Genomic DNA, 19,895 nt, shown 5'->3' on the forward strand with positions numbered 1-19,895 from the left:
GACAAGTTTGATTTTTATTCTAGCAGTAAAGTAGCTTTAAAAAAAAAAAACACACCAAAAACAGGGCATTATGCTTATAATTCTTGTTCACTCTCCTTCATGTTTCCTTGTTTTGAAAGGGTCCTCGGAGGCAAGCCATGAAGGAGCTGTCAACTGATTTGGCCAAATATCAGCGATGGCTAATTAAAAACAAGATGAAGGCTTTCTATGCACCAGTGCATGCAGAGGATTTGAGGGATGGGGGACAGTACTTAATGCAGGTGCACCTCTCTTCCTTTTTCTTCATGGAAATGGGGACATTGAATGTTAAAAAACAAATGTTTTTAAACCTCCTGAAGTATTTTCATTATGAAAAGTTATCTTAAAGAACTTTTCAAGGTTTTATTTTCTGGTTGAAATAAACAATTGAACCTTTTACTTGTTTCACTAACAAGATTTTAAAATATATTGTGTTCTCCTTAGGCTGCTGGTTTGGGTAGAATGAGACCTAATACTCTTGTTGTTGGATTTAAGAAAAACTGGCGACAAAGTGACATGAGAGATGTTGAAACCTACATTAATTTATTCCAGTAAGTAGAAAGTGCAGAGAGATTGCATTTGTATTCTATTTCAGAACGTTTCTTAAGAAGTGAAAGAACTTCTACCTCAATGTCTTTGTTGCATAAGCTCTCCTCCTGTCATTTAGATAGACTCATCTATGCTGCAGTACAGAAAAGCTAGTTTTTTTCCTGATACAGAAATTATGTGAGCAACTCCTTTATAGCTTTAGCAGACCAGATTTCCAAGTAATTCCTTCTGCCTCCAGGAAGAGTTGTGGCAGTAGTCTGAGATTTAACAGCTCCTGTCTTCAGTGAAGGAAGTAGTCTTATGTGTCTGCTGAATTCATTAGACCATATTTTCTCTTGAAAGTGGGGGTTTTCTTACTTTTTTCCCCTGTGCAGATTAGGTATAGAGAATGAATCAACTGTTGGGCTGAAGCTTGCCCTCTTATAAGTAAGATATTTAGCGTAGATGCACTGCATTGACACCAAAAGTAAAAAGTAACTAAAAGGTAGAAGAGAAAGGAAATCTGACTGTACTTTGGTAGTACTGAAAGGCAGACCAGTTATGTCCGGAAATAGTATTGACTGCTACTGCTGATATTTTAGAAAAACAGCTTTTTGCATTTACGTAGAGTTTTTTTTCCTAGTATGTTAAACCTGTTTCATCTGTGCTTTGCACTTATTTATTATGCCTTTAAAAGAAAGATGGGAAAGGGATTATGGGCAGATACTAGAAAAAGAAAAAGCATACTCACTCGCTCTTCCAGTTCCTTTAAAAAAAAAAAAAAGTAGGAGTACAAAATAGATTGGAAAATAAGGTGCTGTGTTGGTTAGTTCTTGGGTTTGCTTTTTTCTTTATTCATAATTTACTTTGAGATGTCTTGTACTGGGAGAACTCTCATGGCCAACCCAGTCAAGTGATTCACTGCATCACACAGAGAAACCTCAGGAGGTAGTAACCGTAGGTCAAGTATATTTCCAGAAAATTTCTGGGAAGTTGAATGGTTCTGAGATGCACAATAGCAAGACTGTAGAGATCTAAGACACTAAATAATGGGCAAAACTGCTTAAGTTAATCTCAGTTTTATTGCATTTATTATAAAAATGTTGATACTTGAAACATCTTTCATTAAAAGTAGTGGAACTTAATGAAAAGTGTTGTGAAATCTTGCAGAATTCCTCTGTGGGAAAAGCATAGGAGTTATCTGAATTAGTTGTAATGAGTTGTTGTAATTTAAAGACTGATTAATGGCTAATACAAACTATATGATATGGTTAATTTTATATTAGAATTTCATCTTAAAAGTCCTAAATCTCTGGGCATTCTTTTTGTCCTTCTTTTTACTTAGACTTTACTTTTGGCTATTACTCAGTCTTTTTTCTACAGTAATTAAGATTCCTTTTTTAGTTTCCTGTCTTTAAGAGTTTCTTCCCCATCAGATACAATGGAAATAAGTGTCTAGTAGCTGTTTTCATTATAACTTGCAACTTCATAGATTTCTTTAATACCCAAATGTCTTGGAAGTTCATAACTATCATCAGTTCAGGAAGATCTCGAGAAATCCCTTCTTTGATGCCTCACTTTCCAGCATCATTTATATTTTCCATTTTTTTTGTCATTATCTGTGTGGAACTTGAATGACCTAATACTCTTTTATCACTGTTCTATATAGGAGAGAGAGAGAGGAAAGATGCTGGATAACATTTCCATGTGTTCCTTTGGAATTGAAACTGAAATTGTAACAAATGTATGATTTGGGAGTTTAAACGGTGACATTTAATCATTAATATTTGTCTACAGAGGGCATGTAAAGTAGATCTGGGAAAGAAGAGGTAAAATGTTTTGTGTTGTTGTTCACTCTGTTTAGTGATGCCTTTGACATTCAATATGGCGTGGTTGTCATCCGCCTAAAGGAGGGCTTAGACATTTCTCACCTTCAGGGGCAAGGTAAGATTTTGTTTCATGTCGTTATTAGCTGTTACTCCCCTTTGAAACCATTTTCTGAAAATAGTAAATGAAGATAGTTTATTTAAAAAAAAATTAAAAAGTGAAAAAAGGCATAATTCCCACACCACTCTTTTTGTAGAATAAAAACTCTGAAATGAGTAAGCCTGAAATACATAGTAAAAATAACCCATGTTTGGCAACAGAATTTGCTTTTCTATGCATTTCAACTATCTGTTTCTATCAAATGAATTGTATTTTTACTGAAATGATTTGAAGAACAAAATTGGCATTGAGTACTTCTAGATTTGGGCTGCCTGATCAGATAGTACAGGTCACATGTCTCTCCCTCCTTCAGCACACCCCCTGCCACTACGTACTTTAGAGACCTCAACTGTTGGGTTTCCAGATCTGTCAGGAGGGACTTAGTACCCACTGAGACAAATGAGTTTGCTTTAACTCTGAAAGTTACCAAACAGCTCCACTGAAGCCAAGCCTGGAAAAAAACTGAGGAGTGTTTTGTTTTGGAACCTTGTGTAAAGATCAACTTCTACTTGGAATTAGTTTACAATCTTTTTTTTTTTTCATGTAAAGTGTTTCATCAAATAAATTTTTTCCCTTTCTGATTGTAAACAAAAAATCTCAATGTGAGATGTAACCAGTAGTATAACTCCATTAAATGGCAGAAAATGCAATGCTTTTGTGGTGTGTTTCAAACTTAAGGCATCGTGTGAGCCTCTTGTGAAAGAGATTAAAGCTCTGTTCAGAGCAGGTGCCTCTCTGTACTTGGAAGCTGTTCATTTGTGGTGGCAGTGGAGTTGAGCTGTTTAGGTAAATGCAAACCATCTCAGTATAGTTACAGACCTCCATCTTATACCAATTGGACAAGTCAGTGGTTTATAATGTGTTTCTTTGCTTTCTCAAAGAAGAGTTACTGTCATCCCAAGAAAAATCTCCATGTTCCAAGGACGTCATAGTAAAGGTGGATTACAGCAAGAAGGCTGAGACAGACACTTCTGTAGCTTTTGTTCCATCGTCTAGTGAGAGGACTTCTGCTCTACATAAAGGTAACTAGTTAAGATAGCTTACTGCTGGTTAGCAGTGAAATTTGAGTTCTTATTCTTTCTCTCATTGCCTCTTCAGTCCCTCTCTTCTTCTGATGTTTTTGTTGCATCTGTGAAACAGAGAAGCTGTCATGCTCTTTGGGGTGCTGATGTCTAATAGCTCAAATATTTTGCTTTAGAGACTTCAAGTATGTAAATCATATTTTTATGACTTAAAACAGATGATGGGCTAGCACCAACAATGCCTTTTTTTTTGTTTCGTAGCTAATGAGATTGAGTGCCAATAAAAATTGCTTGAGAATCAGGCCTCACAGCTGTTTGTTAGCAGTGTGATTTTTTTTTTTTTTTTTTAAGGCTGGTGAATTCATGATGGTAATTTTCACCTCAGGCTTGAATATATTATGACCTGCATGTTAACTAACACAAATCATCCAGGATACTTGATGTGACAATAACCAACTTTCTTCTTTTGCAAGTAAAACTTTGGATTGACTTAACTATTGAGAAATATGATTAAGTTACTATTATGTTCAAATACAAATTATTCTCAGGACATAGTGGACCAAACTTGTGTACTTTCTTTGTATGAAAATCCATTTCATTTTGCATTTTTCTTTTCTTTCCTTTAATTTTATACACTTGTACTGTTTCCATTAACATCACAAGGGATATTAACCTTTTTATTTTGTATCTTTAAAAATCTTCCAGAGGAGGACGAGGATGGAAAGACTCCAACACAACCACTGTTGAAAAAAGGCAGGCATTTTTCACCTTTTTGTTAAATCATACTTTCTCATTGTTAATTTCAGTTTTCCTTTTGTACTCCATCCTACACATCTATTTGAAAGACAGGAAGATATCATCCATACAAGCTCATTTTGTTTCTTTATATTTGCTTTGAAATGCGCTTCATCTATGGGGATTAAGTGTGTTCAGGAGCCTACTAAGTTATTCATGTCTTAGGTATTTGAGTCCTCACTTGAATTGGGTACAGTAGAAGTATTAATGATGTAGTGGAAGGACCTCATTGGTCTATTCAGTCATCTTCTAAAGCCATAATTGTTATTTTATTTGAATTGCTCGCTAGTTTGCAAAGCAAAGGATAATGCAGCGAATCTGTGAGATTAACATCTGAAATAATGTGAAGTATTCATTCAAATAAACAGCATTTTCAGAGGTGAATTTTTACCTGGATTATTTCAGATTTTTTTGAAAATTAAGCATAGGTTTTTTTTGCCTTACCTAAGAAGCATCATATCTAATTTGATGTTTCCTTCATAATTTCAACATCTAGAAACCCTTGTTTTAATGATGTAATGTGAGATTACATCTTAAACCACAAGATGGCAGTTCAGAGGAACTTCCAGTATGTAGTAAAGTAGAATACTAATAAGTCAGTTACAGATGTACTCTAAATTTCAGAATAAAATATGGACTGAGAAGAATGTTCAAACTCCTGGTTCTTGTTAAAACTAGACACCTAACTAAGGGGCGGGAGTTAATTTGACTTTATCTTTTTAAATTGTTACTTTAAAATATATTTTCATGTATTAATGTAATTGAAAAAGCCAGTGTTGTTGTCTTCTCAGTAAATCCAATGACATAATTGCAGAAAATAAACTGCTTTGTGCTTCAAAGCCTAGCACACATGAAATTACTTTCTGCAGGTGATTTTGACATTTAGAACTAGCTCTTCTTTTGTCCACTTGAAGGAAGAATTTGAGGAAAGACCAGTGCTGAGCGTCAGGGTGCGAGGGAATGGCATGGAGCTGTGTCAGGGGAGGGGCAGCTGGTGTCAGGGAGAAGGTCTGCACCAGAGGGTGGTGGGCATGGAATGGGCTGCCACAGTGCAGTGGGCACAGCCCTGAGCTGCTGCAGCTGAAGGACCATTTGTGTTTGGGTTGTCATTTGTGGAGCCAGGGTTTGGACTTGATTATCCTTGTGAGACCTTTCCAACTTGGGATAATCTATGAAGAGTTGGTATTTCCTTGTAAATTAACGTCTACATGAATTTCAGGGAAATACTGTCATATGCAAGAGGTAGCAACAGCATATTGCTTAATGCCCTGAAGTATGTATGAAATGTAATTGTTCAGGCAAATGACTTTATCAAGATCTTGCAATCCTTTGTCAGATGTCTGCTAAATGATTAAGAGGTTTAAATTTTAACTACTGAACTTAGTAGTTTCCAGGCTCCTTAAATATAGCGATTTCTATCCATTCAATTGAAATTTGGAGACTGGGGATAATAGTTTAAGTAAAAATAAAGGGAGTCTGCAAAATATTCTTGCGTTTTGATTTTTGATATTATTAACCAAAACACTTAAAAATGAATACTCATTTTTTTCCAGATTTGAAGAGCCCATCTTCTCCTTTAAATTTGACTGACCAAAGACTTCTTGATGCTAGTAGTCAGTTTCAGAAGAAACAGGGCAAAAGCAATATTGATGTCTGGTGGCTCTTTGATGATGGAGGTAATGTACTTTATGTTTTAAAACTTCTGTAAAGAATTGTTAAAGCGAAGTGGTTTAAAACTAATTCTTAGTAAATACTTTTCAGATGGTATATATACAAGCTACTATTAAACTCTCATATGAAACCATGTTTTCTGACACATTCCTAAATTCTGATCAAAATGCAGGTTTGACACTGTTGATTCCGTATCTTATTACAACCAAGAAAAAATGGAAAGAGTGTAAGATAAGAGTGTTCATTGGTGGAAAAATAAACAGGATTGATCATGACAGAAGAGCGTAAGTTTACCTTCAAAATTTTCATTTCAAATGCTAGAAGAACAAATGAGACTCTTCTTAGTAGCTTTTTTTCGTTGTTCTTTATCAGACTTGTAACCATATTCAATTCCTCTTCTCCAGAAAAATGTTCCATTACCACTAAATAGTGTTGGACAAGTTACTTCAAAATAAAATGTTATTTCTGCAGTGGTTTGACAGTAACATTTTTCTCTGGTTCCTAAGTAAAGAGCTGTTTGAGAGAGCTTGAAGGAAGACTTAAAGAGAGAAGTTCTTACGTTTAAAAAGTTACGTTTGTTGTTAATTCTTAGTAGTATGCCAGGTTTACAGCAATACTACTTAGACAATTTCACACTTAATATTACCAAATACTTACCTGTTTACCCTGGGAAAAACCTGGACATGCATTAAGGCTTTTTTTTTTATATAGGATGGCTACCCTGCTCAGCAAGTTTCGGATAGACTTCTCAGACATTATGGTTCTTGGAGATATTAATACTAAGCCAAAGAAAGAAAAGTAAGTCTCAGAAAAACCCATCTTTTTGACTTCTTAATCTATTTCGTAAATAGAATACAGTTATTTCCTACATAATAATTGTGATAACGAAAGCAGTATGACATCTGGTGTCTCCCAGAAATCTCGAAGGTAAACTAATCAAAAACTCTTGCATCTGCGAACCGACATTTTCTCATTTTTCAGATCTCTTAGCACCTAGGTTGTTACATTAAAGCTGCCCAGTTGCTAGAAATCTGGCTTCTTTAAAAAGAGAAATACTTGCAAAAATGTAAATTCTTAGTTTTATTTGGGTGCTTAGTTAAATGAAACTTCAGATAGTCTTATCTGTTTTTCCTTTTTTTTAATTTTAAATTAGCTTGGACTTGTAAATTACCTAATTATGATCGTATATGTTTAACTGATTTTCAAGTTAAAAAAAAAAAAAATACAAATTGTGTGGAATATATCAAGTATCTAAAATGGTAGAGTACTCCTAGTGATCTGTTTGTTGTCCTGTTTCTTGGGGTTCCACTGCTGTAAAATGAAAACTAAGAGACAGTGCTCATTTATGCATAAAAAGTTGAAACTGTAGAATTTCATGCAAATTTTTTTATTTCATAGAAGCGTTTAATGAGTCCTTTCTTCTGAGATCATTTTTCCCTGTTCTTTGAGAATGTTCTCTACAATAAATTCAAAAGCTTATTAAGAAATCCAATTTGAGTTAACAATAGCTGTAATTTAAGTAGAAAGAATATTTGTACAGTGCTGAAAACATTGGAGGTATTAGAATACTGCTAATGGGGGTTGAGTTCCAGGCTGCTGCATTTGGGCTCGTTCTCATTTGCTGTAGCCAAAGACTTTGCCACCCTGCTATTTTCACAGTATTTTCCATCCTATTATAGCATTGCAGTAAGCTGCTTTGAGTAGAAATCAATACCCTTCTGGTCTTCAGAAAGTTTTCTTTTAAAGCTGTTGATATAACATTCAAGTAGTTTTAAAATGACAGCTCATACTCTTTAAAATAAAAAATAACAAAGAGGAAACAAAATTGCTCTGCTTATTTGCATTTGAATGCCACTCTTAGGCTGTTATGGAAAGATTGAAAGAGCAGAATGAAAACAAAGCTGAAGTCCTAATGGCACTAGCATGAGACCTGATAGTAGTTTAGGGCTTTTTTGTCTGTGACTTGTAAATTCCTCTTTCAAACTTAATTTGGAAGAAACTATTCTAGCTATACAGTAACTAGCCATCAGCTTTGAAACAACCATAGTAAAATTCTTTAACAAAAGTTGTTGGTTTCTTTTAAACTGTCTAAAACTATATTTACACCCAGAAAACAGGGAGTCACTAATTGATGTTAAACTGCAATATTTGCCTTTACCTTTATTGTGGTGTACATAAGTAGCTGATTCAGTGTTACAAGTGCGGACAGTTTACTCCATTTTTTCATGTCAATAAAACTTAATTTCTAATGGTGTGAAAGTTATTGTTGACATATAGAGTAGTGCTATGTTTGTTTTAATGACTGTTCACTTGCTTGTTACAGTATTGCAGCTTTTGAAGAAATGATAGAGCCTTTCAGACTTCATGAAGATGATAAAGAGCAAGAAGTTGCAGATAAAATGAAGGAGGATGAACCGTGGAGGATAACAGATAATGAACTTGAGCTTTATAAAACAAAGGTTCTGTATTCTTCAGCATGCTGTATTAAACACTGTAAAACTCTTTTTTTCTCCTCTACTGTATTTGTGAATGTAATACCATCAAGCTGATGGTATTTTGTGTATTCTGTAGCTACTTTCATGAATAACTATAGAAAGTATCTAAATCCAATGATGGGAGTCACTTATATTAAAAAAATAGGGTGCATTTTATGGTTGTGGGCCTAAACTGTTGCATTTTTTTGTTTAGTTGAGCCAAGTCTATCCTTCAGTGCTTCACTATTAAAAAAAAAAAAAAAAACACTACCTAGTTGAGGTTTAAGTGGATGCTTAAAGATGTGATGTTTTTCTCAAGTGCTTGTGCACTGTACACTTGAGAGATTCCTTTTCCAGAGCTTCTGTGGAAGAGACAAGCTGCATCCTATAACAGGATGCAGGTACAGACAAGAATCTAAAGAAAGACTGATTAAAATTTCAGCATTTGGAATTTTGTAAAGATTTTTCACCCTTAATTTTATTTTCTGCTTTCTGAATTTTTTTCAACTTCTCTGAGGATTTGCAATAGAGAACAAATGGGAATGGTAGGTCATGCTGCATTGCAAGTGTAAAAAGCAAGGATTTAAACAACATGTAGATACAGATTGACTGGCAGCTTATGGCAGGACCTAGTAACTGCATATTATGAAGATGCTTGAGGAAAAACTTACTGGTTTTCTTAGAGATACTTTGCAGTCCCTCATATCTTACCCACAAAACTTTTTCAGTGAGGTCATAGCAGTAACTTATCCATTTCCTCCTGATAGCTTATTTGTTACTGCAGCTAGCAGGCCAGGAAGAGGCTTAAGCTGAGCTAAGAGCAGCAAAACTATAAGTAGTAGCTAATACTGAGTGTTTATTGCAAATTAGTTGACAGAAAAGAGACCTACAGATGACTGTGAATACAAGTTAAGAAAGGAATTGAAAATAGGAGGAATGGGAGGAACATCTTCAGTGGAAGATGTTAGGAAAGGACAGAGTGGTTAAAAAAAAGGAAGTCCATTCCTGAAGATCAGGATCACTTCTGGAATGCCTCCTTGCTCTGAGTGTACAAGATACCATGTACAAACCTTGAGAGCGTAAGTGCTCTAGTTTCCAGGAGCATTGAGGATGATACTATTAGTAGAAAAACTATATTGAAGTTGGCTTTCATGGTACTTGCTTTATTTGTACCTTTTAAGCTCTTGCATTTTCTCAACCTAAGCCTTGGATCATAGATATTTAAGGAAAGTGGGGAAAAAGTTGCCAAACTGGGTAGGAAGTACATAAGAACATACTTTCTAGAAATAATTTGTACCAGTTAACCATTACTGTGTTTCTCTTTTTTGAAGTGAATGAACATTTTTGTAGCATCTAAAAGATCTCTTAACAAATTTTGTTTTCATTACAGACTTATCGGCAGATCAGGCTAAATGAGTTGCTCAAAGAACATTCAAGTACAGCTAATGTAATTGTAATGTAAGTAAATGATTTTTACTGTTATTCTAATTGATATAGAACTCTAATATGAACTATAAATATATGTAAATACAGGTCAGGAGAAATGCCAAGGCATAAGATTAAATTGTAGAAATAATCAAGAAGATATCAATGCTGGAAATATTTTAGAACACTTTAGAATTATGGAGCTAGATTGCAAAAATGGTAAGCCTTTTGTCTTCCAAAATTCCCAAGTCTTTCTCTATAGGGCTGCTTTCAATGAGTTCTTCTCCCAGTCTGTACTTGGTTGGGACAATCTCAGATCCAAGTGCAGCACCTTGTACTTGGCCTTCTTGAATCTCGTTAGGTTCTCATGAACTCACTTCCCAGGCTTGTCCAGGTCCCTTTGAATGGCATCCCTTCCTTGTATTGTATCAACAACTGCACCACTCAACCTGGTGTCATCTACAAACTTGTAGAGGGCATACTCAATCCCACTGTCTGTGTTATTGACAAATGTAGCAAAGAGCACCAGTCTCAATATGGACCCCTGTGGGACACCACTTGTGACCAGCCTCCAGCTGGACATAGAGCCAATGACCACAACCATCTGGCTATAACCATCCAGTTAATTCCTTGTCCACTGAAAAATCCACCAGTGTCCCAGTCTCCAGCTGGGATGATAGAGGAGAACACTACCTCTGCTCCTTATCCTTTCAAATCTTTCCAAGGGCCATAAAATTTCTTCTAATATTAAGTAATATCCTTGTTGCAGACTAATGTGATCCTTTTTGAAAAAGTAGGTGTGGATAGTAGTCCTCTGGCTTTATCGTACCAGGTAGCTGCTTGATATCATGAATGCAGTCCCCTGGCAGACAGCAAACCTCTCTGGAGAGATTGTCCAGATGGTAAATGGCTGCCTCAGTGCTTCTCAATGAGGAATCCCCATTTACTAAAGTGTTTTGCCTTGTTTTGGTGGCACTGGTTCTAATACTGGTCCTTGGTCAGACTGCTTGTGGTATCATGTTAAGATAAAGTTAGAACAGGGCAAATAGACTTAAAGTAGATTTTTTTTGAAGGAAAATAGTATGGATGCTTTGGGATGACTATGAGAAGGCTGCACCAATAGAGGATCATAAGAAAAAAAAAAAAAGCTTAAGATTTTAAAATCCTGAGTGGTAATAAGTGCTCCAAACTAAGAAGAATTCCCCATTAAGCTGCTTAAATACTAAATAATGGTAGAAAGCCAAAAGTGAGGTGTGGATAGAGCCTGTTGTTGGTTAAGGTAACAAGCTCTTCAAGTTACTAACTGAATTCTGAGGGGGAAAAAAGCAAAAACCAGAAAGGTTAGGAAATTTGTCTTAACACCTAACTCTTGGCCGAATTGTACTCTTATTGTCATGTGATAAATGTGTTGTTTGTTTGTTTTTCCCTAATGTGAACTTTAGGAGTCTGCCAGTTGCACGAAAAGGTGCAGTTTCTAGTGCGCTATACATGGCCTGGTTAGAAGCTCTTTCGAAAGATCTGCCACCAATTCTTCTTGTTCGTGGGAATCATCAGAGCGTTCTTACTTTCTATTCCTAAGAGTACTGCACATGAGACAGCTGTAAGGACATGGTACTTAAGTGCCCCGGGAAGAGTGACTGACGTGGTCTATAGATTATTAACATCACAAAGGCAAAAAGTGACTCTTCTTTCACTATTTCACTGACTTGAAAGCACACAAGGAAAGTCAATGTATTTCTAAAGTTGTGACATCTTCAGTTTTATTCTATATTTTCTGTAATTTAATCTTGCTTAATGGGGGAGGATTCCTTGTTAGACTGAAGAACAAGGCAAGCTTTTTGTTTGCTATTTGAATAGCAGCAATAAAAGTGTTTTATTTTTAATCAATGAAAGGATTATAGATTTATAAAAGCCTTCTAGCCTTGAGGTGCCTTCTGAAATTAACCAAATCTCATCCATACATCCTACTTTGTAAATTTATATAGAATGTCAAAATCTGCCTTCAACTAAGACTTTAGATCAGACTTTCTTTAGTTTTTAGTTTCTTCCATATTACAATAAAAATGAATGCTGCTTTTTAGTCTTCCATTGAGTTATTAGTTCTTAGTACTGTATGTTTTCTATTGTCAGAAAGTTTTGTTGATTTTTTTTTTTATTATTATTATTATCTGTTAGATGTTAAAGGTGAGGATTGAGGCAGGTCAGTTGAACAAAGACAAATCCTTGATGTTTTCTGGACTTTGTTTTATTTTAACTGTTACAAAATTTAGTTCTGTTTCAAAATAAAACTGTACTGTCAGAGAGGATCCTATTTCTCGAATTTGATATTGTGCTCTTTTCTTGGCATTAGTCTGAAATACACAGCTATGAAGTTAGCAAGTGGTGGTGTAAAATCTGTAGTTCTAGTATGAAACAATTCATCTTAAAGACTAAGGCCATTCATCTCCTTAAAATTGGAAGAAAGGACCTGTCCTAGTTCCTGGCCTATTGGTGTTTTGGTGTCACTTAAAACTTATTTTGAAACAAAACTCAACTTAAGGCTTAAATGGGGATAATATGAGCAACGTGATACTATCTAACAGAAAACAGTAAACACTATGTGGAATCTTGCTATCCAAAAAAAAAAAAAAAGCAAAAGCTAAAGTTCTCTCGCATTTCTCTACAAATGGTTAAAAGGACCACTAGTTTCTAGGGGAGATGTTTTTAGTCAATTCATTCAGTTGTCAGAAAATATACCTAGTCTTATTAAAATATACTCAGGTTTGATCATCTGCCAGGTTAGATTTTTTCCATACATTCTACTTTATACATTTTCTATGTTCAATCAAGAAACTGCCAATCTTGTGTGCCCTCTCATTGTATATTTTGACAACTTCATATTTTAGTCTACTATATGAACACCTAGACAAGAAATTACACTTGGGCCTTTATATCAAGGTTACTAATGTGAACTGTTTTTTAAATTCCTATATATTTTGGATAGAAAGGATTGCCTAAAAACATTTCACAAGCTTTTGATATTAGCGTTGGACATGCTAAGAGATCAGTTTACCAGTGCTTCAGTGACTTTCATTTAAGGATGCACCGAAAAGTTGTATTATGCTAAATACAAGATCAAATGAAAATGTAACTGTTCCTTTTGAAGAATAGTACAACTAGTCATTGTGTTGCAACATAAAGCTTCAAGTTATGATTCAAGATTAAAAAATATGTATTCTACACAGTGCAGTATACACTGTCAATTTCTTGGTGAACTGCAAAGTTGTTTCCATTATTTCCATCAATTGGATTTAAGTCTATTGAATCATTTTGCCTAAACAAGAACGTGCATGTATTGCTGCTAAGTGTGAGATAACTGATGCCGGCATGAACCCAGCTTCTTACAGTAAAAATTATGGTAAGACAGTTTGCAGTAAAAGTTCTACTTCCTTCTAAGTGAGGGGGTGGGAATCAAAATTAATTACAGGTTTCACTATGGTTTTTGGGGAATATGAATGTCACATTGTGAATATGGAATCATTGCCATGTTTTCTTCTTGTTTTGTGGGTTACGCTCTTTTGAACAGACAGACAGTAAGGCATAGACTTAGTGCTGCTATCTTTAAAAAAAAAAATTAAAAATTCTGCACAGATACACTTATTTAAAAGGTTTTTTGCCCATTCAGGAAACCATTGCTTGTGGTCTGTAACACAGAAACCAAATGAAGTGTGTGTATACATGCATATATGTGTATAAAATTATATAAAATATATCTAAATATGCATATGGGGATAGTTAGGGTGATGTCTGTGAAATACTATAGGATGCTTTTCACGTATGCACTCTCAGAAGTCCACTAACGCTAGGCATGAGGTCAACTTTCAAGGTTATTTGCTACACTAAAACTTCAACAGTTAATAGTAATTGTTAGCAACAAATGTTAGTTAGTGGCAGTCACTCCTACTTCTGCTTTGATTTTGACGCCAAATTTAGTTAAGTTCCAATCGTGGTTAATTACTTGAAAAATGAAATATCACTGACACATGGAAATTCATACTTTCTATAGATTAGATTTCTTTGTATGGGTTTAGAAAGACAGCAATAGCTGGAGAAAATCAATTATTTATTTGCTCACTCTGTTTGTATTTAGGTTTCCTTTTACATACATTCTTTTTATATGCTTTTCTGACATTGCATATTTAAAAATAACTGAAAATAATTTAAAGGTTTGAGCGTTTGTGGGTAATGACCCACTTGGTTTGAAGATGTAATATTTGATACTGTACTGTAACTGTCACACACAAATGCTTTTCTAATGTTTTAATGTAACTATTGCAGTTAATACTTTGTACCATGGGGATGTCACTGCAATAAAAGGAAGTGAATTCAATACAACTGAGTTGTCTAACAAAGCATATTTTTACTGCTGGGTGTAGTGAATCATGTTCATAATTTAACTGATTAACTTCTAATAGTATTTTCTGCTTATTATATGCATCTGCTATTTCTTTTATTGTGGAATTTGCATAGGATCATTACTCAAATGTCATTCAGTTGTGCAGCATAGATTGATAAATGTTTGTGGATGGAATGCTTGCCGCTGCCCAGAAAGAGTGTTGGTTGCTTAAGAAAACTAACCCCAAGGCATCTCGTGACATACTAGACACTGTGGACTGATCAGGAATATGTGGTACGTTTAAGCTGGAATGTAACCATTTCAAAATCTGTTTCTATTACCTATGTAACATGTGAAGGACAAAGTTCTCTCACACTGTTAGCATGTTGGGATATGAGGAAATCTAACTTTAAAAGCAGAATTACAAATGGCAAGTACATAGAGTTACTGAAGAACTTTCTAACCTTATCAATGTTGAGGTCTCAATATAGCAGGATGACTACAGTTTTGAATGTTAACAGCTAGAAATTACAAACCACTAATCTATGTCCTTAATTTAATAAATACTTTTTCATATATATTTAAATGTAGGCCACAGGAGTGAGACTTGGAAACTCTTCTTTAACCTAAGTTGTCGTTGCTTCTAACCTGCCTTATATGCAGGTAAAGAGTTAAAAGAATAAAGTATACAAAGGCTTTCCTAAGTTGATCTATGTGCTGAAGAAATTGTTAGTTAAATAAACATACAGTACTATTAGCTGTACTCACAGGTAAACAGCTTCACAAAAAGAAAACGTGATCAAAGGTGATTCTGCCGCCAAGTGGTGAGAACACATGGTACATAATGTGTACATAAGAATGGTTTGAGTTGGAAGGTACCTTAAGGGACCTTAAAGGCCTAACCCCAGGCCATGGGCAGGGCTGCCCCCCACCATTTCAGGCTGCCCAGGGCCCCATCCAATGTGGCCTTCAGTGCCTCCAGGGATGGGGCACCACAGCTTCTCTGGGCAGCTGTGCCAGGGCGGTGCTGGATGATGAACAGATGTCCTCTTGCTTCAGTACTGCTGTCTTAATTCATTTCTGGATGAAAACGGATTTTGGGGTGTTTAGCAGTGCATTATCAAGTCTCTTGTAATTCTGCCTGTTAACAGCATGGTATGCAGTAAATTTTCAGGCTTAAGACAGGTTAGTTTGCCTGCCTTTAGAAGGGAGAGGAACAAGGTGGTGGAAATGATCACTGTTAATTTCTGAACTAGAATAGTTAATATCAAAGCAGCAGTACATGCCTCCTCAAAGCAAGAGGGGGGACAACATTTCTGTTAAAACATAAGATGCTCTGAGCTCCTTCCCTCCAAGGAGCTGTGTTCTCTCAGGAGCTCAATGGCTTCTTAAGAAGTGCCTAAATGTTTCCTAATGCATAAGATCTAGTTTGAGATAGATGAACTTAGTAGTATGAGCCATTAAAGTTTAGGGATTGCTGTGCTTGTTTGCAGACATTAAGCAACTTGCCAGTGTAATACAGATATCTTGCTGGAAAAGTACTGACATCAGCATCTTGCCTGTCTGTAAAAAGTTCTCTGGTGCTTGCTAATGCATAGTGTTGTGTATTGGAAATGTATTTTTACTGCATTTTTGTGAAACCTTGCAAAATGTGGTACTAGCAGTGTCCAATAGTATTTGCATCCACATGCAAGAAGAGGAAGGCTGCACGTTCCCACCCCCTGGGGATATGCGCAGGGAAAAGTGGGTGTGGATCCAGTTCTGGTGGGGGATTTAAGGTCTGGATACCTCTTCTCTAGTCTTTCAGTTTCCATATGATAATAAAGACAAAATAATGATTTCAAATCCTGCTGAACCTGATTTTAATGAAAGAAGTAGGAAATGTTTTTTCTGCCTAATTTGTGAATAATTCAAACTATAATAACACACGGTGGCAGTGTTGTCTTTCAGGTAATGAACAAAACTGCACTGTCAGACAAATACACTCAGTTTTATGCTGCTCCTATTGTTTTATGGGCTAAATGACTCGCTACTTTCAATAAACTTGATGTATATCAGCATAATGGAACTTCTTTGCAATACGTTTTTCGTAATTCTGACTGAACTAGACAAGAGGAGTAAACAAGCTGTTTATTTTTTGTTCTCCTTTTGTGGTCTAAATACTGTTTCTGTTACAAAGGATGTGCCAGTCTCCATGCAGGTACTGCTTGTTGATTTTTGGATAGCCTCTGGGACGCTATCACCATTTCACAAAACACAGTGACATCCATTTTTCATAAGTTGTTATTTTCATCTGTGTTAACTAATGAGCCAAGAGAATAAAAGCTTCCGTTGGAAAAGACCTTTGGAACGCAGCGCGTAGTTTGACTGATGTCCAACTTCAGTGCAGAGGGATCTATAACACTTTGACAAGATATTGTTGCTTCATACATAACAGGCAAGACAAATATCCAATGCCTTCTAGTAGCGTCATCCCCAAAATAACATTCCCTATTTGAACAAATGAAGGAGGCAGAATTCTGCAGCGTTTGGCATTTTCAAACTTATTAAGCTTGAGAATATTTTCATCGCTCTGAAGTGCTTTGCGGTTAATAATGTATCTTGGGATGTCTGTCAGCAATTAATTTTGTCTCTGCAAAGCAGATGGGGAAAGGGAGTCATAAGTGAAGGGTTTCCACGGGCTCTTGGTGAAAATTAGAGAGCTGAGATTAGTCTTGACATGTCCTCACTCCCAGACCTGTTTGATCATTTACAAATTGTAAGAGTCTCAAATAATTCCTCGTTATTACTGTTACCAATGGCACAGATTATAAACCATAGCAAAAATAAATAAATAAAACCCCGCACAACAAACTACATGAAGCAGAGGGTGGAATGTACATACGGAAGGATGTTCCTGGTAATCCAATGTTCAACGAATTTGCTGTTCTATTTATGCAGGATATGATGAGCAATGGGTATATTAAAACAACAGAGCGGACAGATATTAAAAGCTCAAGAGTAAAGCATAGTTGCTTGTCAGAAAACATAGTAATTTAAGCATCAGTAACCTAGAAATCGGAGGTCAAAGCACAGTTCCTGCCAAGCAGAATCTACACCTCAAAGGAAATGACATTTTATGGAGCTGACCAACAACAGCCATTCCTATTATTAACATATGAGATCAGGGCTAACCACAGAATAAAGTGTGGGCTCCCCCTTGGGATTTTGGCTAACCTCATATAGAATTACACTTTATCTTTGATTGCATGGTTGTGTGTTGTTAATTGTAAGTTTATTCTCATTAAAATCTTTGTGTATCCTTCAACTAGCAGTGGTACAAGGGCTGCTCTGAAAGTAATGCCTCCTATTTTATGATGTTGGCTCACACTGTCAGAGGCAGTTGGTGGTACAGCAGAGGGGCATTCTGACAGAATGGTGTCTGACACAGAAGTACACACGAAGCAAAGATGTGCCATTGGATTCCTCCATGTGGAAATAATGGCACCCACTGATATTTATGGCTTGCTTGCTGAACTTTTATGGAGACCAAACGGTGGACATCAGCAGATACAAAAGTAAAGTAAGCTTCATTAGTGATATACATTAGTTATATTATTTATTTTGTTTGTGACCTGAGACAGCTCTTTGTTCAGTGTGGCCTAGGCAAGCCAAAAGTTTTGACGCCTCTGTATCATAAAAGTATATAAGGAAGAAAGCACATATAATTTTTAATTAAACCATGAAAAGAGAAGGAAAAAAAAAAAAGTAGGATATTTGACCGTGTTTTGGTGAAATTGATGGGTCGGGTTCAGAAGCTGGGGTTGCAATTCTCAGTGAGCTGTCAAGGTGCTCCTCAAGGTGCTCCTCCTTTAATGAATTCTTATTCTTCCAATGCTTCATCCTTGAAAACAGTTGTCCACAAATGTCTTTATTTTTTTTCTTCCCCCTCCCTCTCCGCCCCCATATTAGTAGCTACATGAATAAGGCATGGTTGTGAAGCAAGGGATATCTCTCTCTGGTGAGAGAGGACTTATAAAGTCTGGTAAGGAGACACAATCACATTTTGGAGTTGAATGTCTGTTTGCAACATCATGCATTCCATTTGCAAACTGGTGGGTAATGCATTTATCTTGACTGAAATTGGAGTCACAAATGTACCAAAAAAAAAAAAAAAAGATGTTTTTTTTCAGAAATCTTAAAAACAATGTATCAACAATGCACACAGTTATTTGCCATCACTTGAGTCAGCACTGCAGTGTGCCCTCCGCATGCCCTGCTATCAGCCCAGGCAGTGCTGATCAAACACTGCTATGTGGTTGTTGTGAGCGATGGTGTGTGCCTGGGGGCTGGGCACGGCCGCTCAGTGGGGCAGAGCTGCATAGGGCAGGGGGTGACCACAAGGCGGGCACGGCTGGGCTGTATGGGGCCTGCAGGCTGTGGGTTGGGAATGCCTGCTCTAAGGATAGCATGTTCTGCGTTTGAAATTCAATCCCTGTTCTGATAGTAATTAACCATATTATATGAGACTTTTTAGATCAGTTTGCCACTTCAGTAGCTGTGAAATAATATGTGAAAGCCAATACACAGAAAATGAATACTCATGAATGGTATCTGTCCTGGTTTCAGCTGGAACAGAGTTGGTTTTCTCCATTGCATCTGGTACGATGCTGCGTTTTGGCTTTGGGAGAAAAAGACAGTGCTGACAGCACAGCGGTGTTTCTTTCAGCTGTCGCTGAGCAGTGCTGCACAGAGCTGAGACCGTTCCATTTTCTCGTACCGTCTGCAGAGAGGGGCTGAGGGGGCACGGGGAGCTGGGAGGGGGCAGAAGCGGGACAGCTGGCCCAAATGGCCACAGGGATGTTCCATGCCATATGGCGTCCTGTGGAAAAGTGGTAACGCTGAGGGGAGTTGGCTGTGGGGGGCGGCCACTGCGTGGGAACTGGCTGGGCATCGGTTGGTGCGTGATGAGCAGTTGTGTTGTGCATTGCTTGCTTCATACATATGTATAAATATAAATTATGACACAACTCAGAAGTTTCAGGCAGCAAGGGGACCCCAGAGGTGCACTCACAGCAGCAGAGGAGGGAAGTGCGGGCACTCCTTGCCCTGGGAAGCTGGGAGGGTTTCTCTCTCAAGGGACCTGCATATTTCTCCCACATCTCCTCGTGTCAGCAGATGACCACAACCTCTCTTCCTTTTCTAGCACATCACAATCATTGCTCCTCACCAGACCTTACCTCACTCAGCTGGAGTGCTGGCATGGACTGGCTGGATGAGACTCTGTACCCAAATACGTTTTTATAATTACCATTATTTTCCCCTGCCTTTTCTGTCTTAGTATATAGTTTTTAACTCAAACCATGCGTTCCACTTCGTGTTGTTTGGTTTTTTTTTTACTCTCTCCCACATCACACTGGGAGGGTGGGAGCGAGCAGACAGATGTGTCGTCCTGAGGTGCTGCTGGGTTAATTCACATCCATATCACACAGTTCTGGGTGCTAGCACTGTAGAGTTGGGCTGTAAGAATTTTAGGTGAACCACTATGTAAAGGTGACCGCACCAACGCCCTCCCTAAAAGCCTCAGGGAGGGCAGCAATACCGGGCACGGAGAGGAGGAGT

At 36.9% G+C, this 19,895-nt stretch overlaps 1 protein-coding gene across 4 annotated transcripts in view; it reads left to right on the top strand.

Moving 5' to 3' along the window:
• The window catches only part of SLC12A2 (solute carrier family 12 member 2), a 54,732-nt gene extending 40,439 nt beyond the window's left edge, over positions 1-14,293 (top strand). Inside the window, exons 17-27 of one of the 4 annotated variants that reach the window (XM_003643059.6) lie at positions 120-260; positions 463-569; positions 2,411-2,490; positions 3,414-3,554; positions 4,260-4,307; positions 5,903-6,025; positions 6,193-6,304; positions 6,732-6,818; positions 8,344-8,479; positions 9,885-9,952; positions 11,362-14,293. In XM_003643059.6, coding sequence (XP_003643107.1) covers positions 120-260; positions 463-569; positions 2,411-2,490; positions 3,414-3,554; positions 4,260-4,307; positions 5,903-6,025; positions 6,193-6,304; positions 6,732-6,818; positions 8,344-8,479; positions 9,885-9,952; positions 11,362-11,497 — 1,179 coding nt within the window. In that variant the 3' untranslated portion in view covers positions 11,498-14,293. The remainder of the gene's footprint in view (positions 1-119; positions 261-462; positions 570-2,410; positions 2,491-3,413; positions 3,555-4,259; positions 4,308-5,902; positions 6,026-6,192; positions 6,305-6,731; positions 6,819-8,343; positions 8,480-9,884; positions 9,953-11,361) is intronic. The other 3 variants (XM_004949377.5, XM_004949378.5, XM_040655729.2) reach the window with 3 other exon arrangements.
• Positions 14,294-19,895: the final 5,602 nt, after the last annotated feature.

This window comes from Gallus gallus, chromosome Z (assembly GCF_016699485.2).
Source record: "Gallus gallus isolate bGalGal1 chromosome Z, bGalGal1.mat.broiler.GRCg7b, whole genome shotgun sequence".
In the NCBI taxonomy this organism is placed as follows: domain Eukaryota; kingdom Metazoa; phylum Chordata; class Aves; order Galliformes; family Phasianidae; genus Gallus; species Gallus gallus.